Consider the following 11,865-nt stretch of genomic DNA (forward strand, 5'->3'; position numbering starts at 1 on the left):
TGACTGACTCTATCACATTTATTCCTTGCAGTTTTGTGCTATAAATAATTTAAAATATATAGAAAGTGAATAGATTTGTGCAAAGGTTGTATCCTTTATTAAATTGGTACTGCATCAAAGGAAAATCATAGCTTATGTTGTATAGGATTGAGTTTTTCACAACGTCTGAGTTTATAGACTTAACAGTAAATTTGGGTACATTTAGATAAATGTTATTATATGACTCAGATTATGTTTATTGTTATGTATTTTCCTGGGCTTAAAGCACCTTTCCCAGTGCTTAGATGCAAGGTAATATTGGTAGTACTTGTAATGGTGTGTTAAAGGGTTAGATTGGTAATGTTTGTAATTGTTTGTTTAATCTTAACACATAGTAGCAAACACCCTTCCTTTATATCATGGTATATGTATTTCCACACTGCTTTGATTAAATTCTAGCACACTGATTATTAATGTAACCACTCATTCGGATACAATATTATAGTTTTGTATGCGCTTGTGCAGTAAGGAATTAGGTTATATACCGTTGCTCATTTATTCACAACAGATTAGTATAAACTGCTCATCTTTCACACACACAGTAACTGGACTTATCCAATATTTAGTGCCGTACACTCCGGAATGTTTTACAAGGGCGTTTGTGCATATGTTAAAGGGACATTATACACTCATTTTTTCTTTGCATAAATGTTTTGTAGATGATCTATTTATATAGCCCATAAAGTTTTTTTTTTTAAATAAATGTATAGTTTTGCTTATTTTTAAATAACATTGCTCTGATTTTCAGACTCCTAACCAAGCCCCAAAGTTTTATGTGAATACCGTCAGCTACCTTCTCCAGCTTGCTTCTGTTTGTGTAAAGGGTCTTTTCATATTTTAAGGGCGGCAATACGGCCTAACCATGAGACCGTTTTGAAATTCCACCTCTGGCCTAGGGACCGGAGTTCCAAGAGTTGGGGCTTGTAATTATCGTCCAACATTTGGGGAAACAAATTAGAAATTTGCCAGATGGGAAATATGGGAATTGTTAACTACAAATGTATATCTGTCGTGTATGCATTTGGAGACATCTGCAGAGAAGCCTTGCACATAAATTTCAGATTTATTGTGGTTCAATTTATAGAATGAGAGGGCGCTAAATGTCTCCAGCAAGGATAAGAATTTGGGTAAAGTTTGTAGGGGTTTGGAGGTGAAGATTGTGGTGTCATGGGCAAATAATGCCACCTTGTGTATTGTACCATGGAGTGTAACTCCTACAATATCCCTACTCTCTCTGATAGCAGCAGCTAGGGTTTCAATTGCTAACGCAAAAAGGATGGGAGAGAGGGGGCAACCCAATTGCGTGATGTTAGAGATGGGAAATGATGATGAGCAGAACCCTAGGCCCTGACCGAGGTCGTGGGGGCGGAATACAGGGCCTTCACTGCCAGAATAATCTGCGCTGGGAACTGGAAAGTGTCCAGAACTCACCATAAATATTCCCAACGGACTCGGTCAAAGGCCTTCTCTGCATCCAGGGAAAGCACAGCCAAAGGCCTATTAAACCTCTTAGCTTCACATAGGATGTTCAACAACCTCCTGGTATTATCCGGTCCCTCCCTACCCGGGATGAAGCCCACTTGATCCGGTTTAATAAGGGAAGGAAGTAGTCTTGCTAATCTATTGGCCAGAATTTTAGCGTAGATATTAACATCAGTATTAATGAGTGATATAGGTCTGTAGTTAGTCTGTAGTTAGTGCATAGCATTGGGTCCTTGTTAGGTTTGGGTAGGATGATGATAGAAGCTTCAAGAAACTCCCCCCTAAATTTGCCCACGTCCATTGCTAATTTAAAGAATCTGGTGAGGATGGGTGAAATGTCATTACTATAAGTTTTGTAGAATATTGCAGTGAAGCCATCTGGGCCTGGGGCCTTAAGGGGTTTCAAATTTTTAATTACTTGTTTCACTTCTTGGCATGTAATAGGTACATCTATAAGTTCCTTTTGTGTATCATCAAGGGTGGGAAGTTTCAAAGAATGTTAGAATGGGCTTATATGTGCTGATGGGGACTGTTCAAGCCCCACCTGATCCTGGATATTGTAAAGTGAGGAGTAGTAATCACTAAACTGCTGGCCACTTAATGAGGGTAGCCTGTAAATCTGCTTGCCCTGTTTAATCTCGTGAATACAGGATGCGCACCTATGCTGCCTAATTTTATTAGCAAGGATGGTGTCTGCCGTATTGCCCTTTGAGTACATAAGCTGTTTCAATTTGAAGAGATTGTTTTGGGTCTTTCTAAATTCTAATTGACAAATGTGTTTTCTGAGGTCCTTGACCTCCTGCCTCAAGTCTGCAGTATCTGAAGAGCGTTATCGTAATTCTAGGGAGCGTAACCGACAGTGAGCCTGGGACAGAGAGAGGCCCGCCTGTTTCCGTATATGTGCCTGTTTTCATATAAATAGGCCTTGATAGCTTTGAATGCACCCTAAATTATGTCATCCCGGACCTCAGGAGAGTCATTGATTTGCAACGTGGCTATTAATTCCGTCCTGAGTTCCTCTCTAAAGGGGATATCTGCTAAAAGATGGTGGGGTAACCTCCAAGAAGGTCTGGTTCTGGTGGTGTGCTTAGCATCTAGGTCTAGTATGACCTGATCGTGGTCAGACCAAGGGCATAAGTGGATACTCATGGTCCATACATGGTCCAGAGTCTCAGGGTGGCCGAAAAAATAGTCCAGTCTGGAAAATGTAGAATGGGGGTGAGAGAAGTGGGTGAAGTCTTTGTCTCGGGGATGTAGGGATCTCCAGAGATCAAAATAATTGAACCTGGTCATAAGTTCTCTAAATCTACCGCTCAGGGTGTCTGGGGCGGCAGCTCGCCTCTGAGAGGAAAGCTTCTTCCTATCCAAACCATTATCCCATACTATGTTCAAGTCGCCCGCTATAATCACCCTGCCTTGTTTGAACTGTTCAACTTTATTCAGTATCTTCCTCAGGTATCTAGGTTGAGAAATGTTTGGTAGATAGACAGAGACTAATGTGTGGGTAACATGGTCTAGGTTACAAACAACTATAAGATACCTTGCTTGGGGGTCCCTAATCACCTGGAGGGGTTCAAATGCTACCCTTTTGTGAACTAGAATGGCCACTCCTCTAGCTTTTTTTGAATATGAGGCTACCTCAATGACGGGGACGTCCCGGGAAATGTATGCAGGAGGGTTATCAGCAAGTAAATGTGTTTCTTGGAGAAAGGCCACATCTACCTTGTGGAAGCGCAAGGATCTAGCAAGGAGGCTCCTCTTTCCCACTGTGTATGCGTGAGAAACCTAAGAGATGACATTTATGTTAGGGTTTTAGGTTTTTTGCACTTTTTATTTAATTTATAGTAGGGTGTTTTTAAACATTTTTTCCAAGGGGGAATACATGCACGCTTTTCAGGCTACCACTAGCACAAAATAATGAATATCTTAACTTGTAATACCAACAGAACCCGAAAAACGCAAAAAGCCTAATACTATGAATGTTTTCGCTAGCGAAAAAATTATATTTATTGTGGCACTTGCAAACTAGCCCTGTGTTTTGTGGGAAACAGCAGAGGGGATGCACCACCTCTAAAGTTGCTCCACATGCCCATGGTTCTGTTTTGTGATTACTGTTATGGTAGTGATCACCTGTTAATTACCCTGCTTTGAAAGATAATATGAGGTTGCTATGGTCCCTTTGTTTACTTTAAAATTGTTATTGTTTAAATACATAGATAATCCATTTATTACCTATTTCCGAATTTTGCATAATACACTTTTTACCTCTGTGATTACCATGTATCTAAGCCTCTACATGCTGCCCCTTATCTCATTGCTTTTTACAAACTTGCATTTTAGACAATTAGTGCAGACTCATGCATAACAACCACGGGAGTGAGCACAATGTTATCTATATGGCACACATGCACTAGCACTTTCTAGCTGTAAATAGCAAATAAAATGCACTGAGATGAGAGGTGGCCTTCAAGGGCTTAGAAATCAGTATATGAGACTCCCCAGGTTTAACCTTCAACAAAAAATACCAAGAGATTCAAAGCAAATTTGATGATAAAAGTAAGTTGTAAAGTTGTTTAAAATTGCATGACCCATCTGAATCATGAAAGTTTAATTATGACTAGACTGTCCCTTTAAGTTCTCTGGAAAAATCTGCCGCTCTTGAACCACTTGCTCTACACATTCGCTGTCACTGTAAACTGTAATCTGTTATTGATGCTCTGTAGAACTAGTGGATGCAACTTTTTCAAACGCAATTTTGTTTCCATTTAATTACAAATCACAATAGTCCAAATACTTATTCATTTACATTAAAACTATTGTGTAATTTTTGTGCAAATTAGTATAAACAATAAAACAGACAATACATTGTGAAATTATACTGGAAAATGTATCTATTTTTTGAAAAGGATCAAAATGACCTGGAAACATCAGTAATCAAGAGTATGAGAATTGGCTGGAAAATATACACAACAAATCTGCTATACAGCTCTTGTTTTTCATAAAAGGAGGTTTGGGACTTTCCCCCTTGGCTCAGCAGCGTGCATAAAGCTGGAATAACTCAGCTGACTTCACCATTATTTCATATGAGCATGGTGAATACAACGAAAATTTCCAATGTTCTATGGTAGGTGTATTAAAGCAAAATGCTACAAAGCCATGGCACTCAAAAAGCATTATTTATATATAAAAAAAGATTTTATAATATATTCAATTTTATTTATGTTCTATATATAAATTAACAATAAATAAGTTAACTCTCACAGTGTCTTTATATATATATGAAATAATAGTAGTGCGGGCTGATTCCATGTATTTCCTAATATAATAGATAGATAGATAGATAGATAGATAGATAGATGGATAGATAGATAGATAGCTAACAGTTAATTATCCTCATTAAATTATTTAATCTAATTTTGACTTTCCTTTTCTATGGAATTCAAATCTACTGGCTTTATTTAGCTTTTATGTAGGACTCTGAAGAGCCTGTAAAATTGTTTATGAATGATACATTTTTCACTTTTAACCAATTCAAATGCAGTGATTCCAGATATTCACAAACATTTGTCAAGGATTATACAGTAGCATTTTTTTTAATACCTAACCAAGTACTGTATGGTAATTTGCATTTGGATGGCATGTTTAGTTTATTATATGTGTATGCCTTTACAGGAAATAACATTTACTGAAATAAATGGATACAAGGAATTCTTCTACATTAACAGAATTCATATTAAGAGGTCTTCCCCATAGTGACGGGTTACAGATTCCACTTTTTGTGTTTTTCTCTCTTATCTATATATTTACTCTGCTGGGGAACTTTCTTTTGATTTTGGCAGTAAAAGGATCATCATCTCTTCACACGCCTATGTATTTTTTCCTCGCCAACCTCTCATCTTTAGATATATGTTTGTCTTCAGTCACTTTGCCTAAGTTACTAGAGAATTTTCTGTCTGCCAAGACTATACTTTTTCGTGGGTGTGTTTCACAGTTGTATTTTTTCCATTTCATAGCAAGCTCTGAGTGTTTTCTATACACAGTAATGGCATATGATAGGTATGTAGCTATATGCAGACCTCTACATTATGCAAAGCTCATGAGCTGGAAGATCTGCATGTGTCTTGCATCTGGTGCTTGGTTGGCTGGGTCACTTCATTCAATTAGCCACACAGTATTAACATTTCATCTACCATTTTGTGGCTCTAATGAGATAGATTACTTTTTCTGTGATATTATCCCTGTGCTGAAGTTGGCTTGCGCAGATACCACCCTTAACAAAACCATGATATTCGCCAACATTGCTGCAATATCTCTAAGCTGCTTTCTACTCATTCTGACATCTTATATCCATATTTTATTGGCCATTATAAAAATTAGAACTGTGGACGGGAGAAAAAAGACCTTCTCCACTTGTGTCGCCCATGTGACAGTGGTGGCTTTGTTTTATATTCCATGTGTCTTCACCTATATGCGCCCTAATTCTGGATCCTCACTGGATGGCACAGTTGCAGTTTTCTACACACTTATCACTCCACTTATTAACCCCATTATCTACAGTCTAAGAAATAAAGAGGTAAAGGAAACTCTGAAAAATTTCTATGGGAGAAAGAGAAAGTAGTTAATACTCATATCAATGTATTATTGCTTTCTGTAGGAGTATTTATTCTACTATGGAGTTTATTTGTGTTTTTATAAGACTAAGTAGGCACAGGGCCAAAATATTCCAAATAGTACCACTGTCCTTATATATGAAACAGCACATTTATTACTGACTTCAAAAACATTGATCATAGGTCCTTATTCACGTGTAAACTTTTACTACAAGTAATATTTGTGTGCGTTGGGTAGTGCTCGTATTACAAGTTGAAAGTAAAAAGTTTGCATGTGAGCGATACCTGATGTGCGCTAACAATAGCACGACCATGTTAATGGAGAGTGCAGAATAAAAAACTTTTATAACTGTTTTATTTTATTTATGTGATTCATTTTATTAGATAGTTTTTATATGAGTGTAACTGTATTTTTGAATGTATTTATGTTGTGTTAAGTGCAACTTTTTTAACACACTACCCTGATGAGCATTAAATGTGATGCCGCTCTTGCAATTGAGTTTACTTTCAACTAGTAATTTTTCTGTCTCATGTAAAAAGCCCCAAAAAAGATGATTTCGCTTGCACGCAACAGTTAGCGTGCCACTTGTTTTCTAACCCTTATTATTGTTTCCTTTCAGAAAATGTTTGGGTGGTTGACATTTTTCTATGGCATTTCCTTTAAAAAAAACTTAAATATGGTGCCTGAGTTATAAATATTTTTTTTTTAAATGATTTTTTAAGCTTATATTAGGGAAACTCAAAAATCCATAAGCAACCTTTTTATTTTGCATGGATGTTCCTGCACACCTACACAAGTGTATAGCAAACTGTGGCCCAGATTACAATTGATGCACTATTTTTTATTTAATTTTTTGCACTTGAGCACTAACTGTACTCAAATTTAAAAAATAGCCCGGCCAGTTTAAAGAGGTTATTTCAAGTTGAAAGTAAAAAGTTAGAGCGCAAGCAAAAGACTCAGGCTTGCTATCTTCAGGACTTAGGATATTGCAACCATATTAACTGTTTCTCCTCATAGACTTCTATGGGGCGTGCTGAAGAAAGCATTTTCAGTTGTCACTCGCGCGCTAACCTGACACTTCGCTAGATCAATTAATCTAAAGTCGAAAGGTAATACTTAACATTCCTTTATTTATCACTAAGAAGAAAATATTCTTTTTATTTTTAAATATATGTCTATATATATATATATGTCTATATATATATATATATATATATATATCTGTTATTTTTTTTGTAAAATATATATTTATACCTATATATCTATAGGAATAAATACATATACATATAGGCATATATATAAATAGATAGATATATTGTATATAGAAATATATATTTAAAAAAAACAAAACATTTTCTTCTAAGAGAAGAACAAAGGAATGTGAAGTATTTCTATTCAAAACACTTTAAAATATATTACAATTGTTTAAAAATTATATTGCATATTTCAAAATATTTGACTGGGAAGGACTCAGAAGTGCATATACATATACAGTATATATATATATACCGTATTTTCTGGCGTATAAGACAACTTTTTAACTCATGAAAATCTTCTCAAAAGTCGAGGGTCGTCTTATACGCCGGGTGTCGTCTTATAAGCCTTATTAATGTAATAAATAGTGTTATACTTTAACTTTTTTATTTCAGATCAGAGTGAGTCAGTGGCGTTGTGCGCAGGCTAAGCTGTAATAGTACGGGGTTCTTAGGGCTCCCTCCCGCTCCAGACGGCCGCCCCAAATACAGTCATGTAGAGTGGATTGGAATGATGTCACAGATTTACAGTCTGAGACTGTCAGTGAGTCACTCAGTATACTGCGGCGCCTAAGTCTGGGGCAGGCTGCGCAGGAGTAGTCAGAGCAGACTCAGAGTGGGTGGGCGTGGCGCAAATTCAATCACGGTGTCTCTCTCATCATTGGGCAACATGGCCCCACCGTGACTCCATTATGACCCCACCATGATGATCTCACTGGTTACTGCGCATGCGCAAGTGACGAGCAAGACTAGAGAGAGAGCGGGAGTTTCACACAGTTGCAGGCAAGTGGTGACTGACTGTGTCTGTGTGATCTATTCTGGAGGGACTGGTCTGGAATCCGGATCTACGACTACCAGTAAGACGACAAGTCATGTTAATAATAAAAACTAAACTAAACTACTAGCCTGCAATTAGTGTATAATGGATGTTCTCCAGTCCAATCTCCATTCTCCAGACTCCAGCAATTTTGCTTCCTTACACTGACAAGTGACTCTCTGACTCTGAGTGATTCAGAGAGAGTCAGAGAGAGAGAGTCACTTGTCAGTCGACTGTCGTAAGGAAGCAAAATTGCAGTGGAGTGGAGAACATGCATACACTGTCACTGAATTTTCATGTAATCAGATGAAGGCTGGTCTAGAAATTACCTGACCCTTGCAGCACTACTTGTGTACTCAGTCTCAGTGTGTGAGATGATCCTACTGCCCTCAGCTTAACTTAGCTCTATCACCTTGCCTGTCCCTGATCCTACTGCCCTCAGCTTTAATTACCTCCACCTGCCCTCAGCTTTACTTACCTCACTCTCACCCTGATCCTACTGCCCTCTCAGGCTCAGCTAATCAGCTATAATCTACTACTTACCCCTCTCACCCTGATCCTACTGCCCTCAGATTTAATCTATTTACCCCTCTCATCCTTAGCCTACTGCCCTCAGATTTAATCTACTTACCCCTCTCAGCCTGATCCTACTGCCCTCAGATTTAATCTAGTAAATAGATTAAATCTGAGGGCAGTAGGATCAGGGTGAGAGGGGTAAGTAGATTAAAGCTGAGGGCAGTAGGCTCAGGGTGAGAGGGGTAAATAGATTAAATCTGAGGGTAGTAGGATCGGGGTGAGAGGGGTAAATAGATTAAAGCTGAGAGCAGTAGGCTCAGGTGGGTGAGAGGGGTAAATAGATCACCTTGCCTGTCCCTGATCCTACTGCCCTCAGCTTTACTTACCTCCACCTGCCCTCAGCTTTACTTACCTCACTCTCACCCTGATCCTACTGCCCTCTCAGGCTCAGCTAATCAGCTATAATCTACTACTTACCCCTCTCACCCTGATCCTACTGCCCTCAGATTTAATCTATTTACCCCTCTCATCCTTAGCCTACTGCCCTCAGATTTAATCTACTTACCCCTCTCAGCCTGATCCTACTGCCCTCAGATTTAATCTAGTAAATAGATTAAATCTGAGGGCAGTAGGATCAGGGTGAGAGGGGTAAGTAGATTAAAGCTGAGGGCAGTAGGCTCAGGTTGAGAGGGGTAAATAGATTAAATCTGAGGGTAGTAGGACTGGGGTGAGAGGGGTAAATAGATTAAAGCTGAGAGCAGTAGGCTCAGGTGGGTGAGAGGGGTAACTAGATTAAATCTGAGGGAAGTAGCTTCAGATGTTTTTTAATTTTTATTTGGTGTGCTTGCTGCATTCATTGAGGGGGTAAGGGGGTAGTCTTATACGGCGAGTATAGAACAAACCCTATATTTTTAACAGGAAAAGTAGGGGGTCGTCTTAAACGCCCAGTCGTCTTATACGCCGGAACATACGATATAGATATATATATATATATACAGTATATATATATATATATATATATATATACAGGTATATTTATATATATATATATATATATATACATATATATACAGTATAGATACAGTATATATATATATACGTGTATATGTATTTATGTGTGCGCATACATATTCACACATATAAAAACATGAATACACAATGTATACATATTTATAGGGGCAGATTTCTTAAATATCGAGCGGACATGATTTGCTGTAGCGATTCACGTCTACTTGACATCACTAAATGCAGAGAGAATACGCTGTCCGCATTTATCATTGCACAAGCATTTCTAGTGAAATTCCTGTGTAATACCGCCCCCTGCTCACTGGCTGCCAATCGGCAGTTAGCAGGGTGTGTCAATCATCCCGATCGTATTGGATCGGGATAATTTCAATCCGCCACCTAAAAGGTGTTGGAGAGGTTAAGGAGCAGCGGTCTTTCGACCACTGCTTTTTCACTTCTGTTTACTTCCGTTAACTTCCTGAAACAATGGGCCTCCGAAGCAGCATCTGCTGCTTGATAAATAGAGCCCATAGACTTATATAGACATCTGTACATGCACACCTACACACATATTTAGACATATATATATACACACATACAGTAAATGTCGCCTTTTATGTGATACTATTTTTACAACACATCCCCTTAGTGTTATATATTCAAAGTTAAGTGGAGTAAATATAGTACTGTTTCTGTACAGCTTTTTAAAATTTGTATTTTGTGTTCAAATTTCCATCTTCCATCGTCCATAGTGCTCATTGGATAAAAAACAGATTTTCATTTGATGGCTGGCCATGTAATATATATAATATATGGTATTTTGGTTTCCAAATTATTTTATTAATATTAGAGGCTAAGGTATTATTTAATGCTGACAAAATCCTTACCTGCTTTTAAGGGCCAAAAACAAGGTTGCGATATGCAATATCACTGGGTTGAGCAACCATAAGCATGTGATTTGATATCTCAAGTCCATGATCTAGTGCAACCTATACTTTCAATGGAAATCACACTCATATTACAAGTTGATAGCTTGGTTGCTCTCAAGCAAAAGACTAAACTGATCTAGACTATCTAACAAACTTCAAACCTCAAGTAGAGTGTAAAGGGTAGATTTATCAATGTGCGTGTGGACATGATCCGCTGTAGGCATTTATCATTGCACAAGCATTGTTAGTGAAATGCTTGTGCAATGACCCCCCTGCATATTTGCGGCCAATCAGCTGTTAGTAGGGGGTGTCAAGCAACCCGATCGTATCCAATCAGGCTGATTGCTGTCCACCGCCTCAGAAGTAGTGGATGAATTAAGGAGCAGCGGTCTTATGACCACTGCCCTCTTAACTTACATTTCCGGCGAGTCTGAAAGTACGGGGGTAGATAGCAGCATCCACTGCTTGGTAAATCTACCCCTAAGAGTTAAAAAAAAGTTGCACAAAACAGATCCAAAACACATTCAAATAATGTATATATTATACTCATATACTCATATATACAATTTTTAATAAACAAATATAATTTTTTTTAACAAAAAACATGTATATGTCTAAATATGTGTTCGTGTGTAATATATATAAATATATAAAAAAAAATCACTTTTTAATTATTACTGGAATACTGGAAAAACAATTCATATATTTTTAAGGTAAACAGTAATAATCAGATTAATAAATTATGGAATTATATTCAGTATTGATAGAGAAGACTTGCATTACATACAATAAGTTATAGCAGTAGGCTTTATAAGATCCCCCTTTCATGTTGGTACGATCAATCAGATATTTTCATGGTTTATTAGCAGTACTTGTTACATTATCAGTTTGGTGTAAATTGATCCTGTTTCAAAATGAAAAGTTGCGATACTTTTACAAACACATTTACAAGACCATTTTTTCACTTATTAAACTCCACAGCCAAAAGGACTTGATATATTCCCAGACGACAGTTTTTAATGTGCCAAAAACCCACTGCTTATTGGATGATGTTTGGAAATAGTCAGGCATATAAGTTACCTGCTTAATCAATTTAAGTTTAAAATGTAATAATAAGTACTTCTACATTAATGAAAATGTCACCTGTTAGCATCACTGCAAGCTATTAAAAGGGATGAATCAACTGACCCTTGAACTTGTGATGTAATGGCTA

General features: G+C 37.5%; 1 protein-coding gene across 1 annotated transcript; it reads left to right on the forward strand.

Moving 5' to 3' along the window:
- Window positions 1-5,215: 5,215 nt before the first annotated feature.
- On the forward strand, window positions 5,216-6,139 carry LOC128647122 (olfactory receptor 10G4-like). Its single transcript, XM_053699939.1, has one exon. It carries the CDS (start codon window positions 5,216-5,218, stop codon window positions 6,137-6,139), a length of 924 nt encoding a protein of 307 aa, XP_053555914.1.
- The last annotated feature ends 5,726 nt before the right edge of the window (window positions 6,140-11,865 follow it).

The sequence above is a fragment of the Bombina bombina genome, chromosome 2 (assembly GCF_027579735.1).
Source record: "Bombina bombina isolate aBomBom1 chromosome 2, aBomBom1.pri, whole genome shotgun sequence".
Taxonomy (NCBI): Eukaryota; Metazoa; Chordata; class Amphibia; order Anura; family Bombinatoridae; genus Bombina; species Bombina bombina.

Bases quoted from the DNA above. Each gene is read 5' to 3' on its own strand.
- LOC128647122 (XM_053699939.1), top strand. From the start codon at position 5,216: ATGGATACAAGGAATTCTTCTACATTAACAGAATTCATATTAAGAGGT.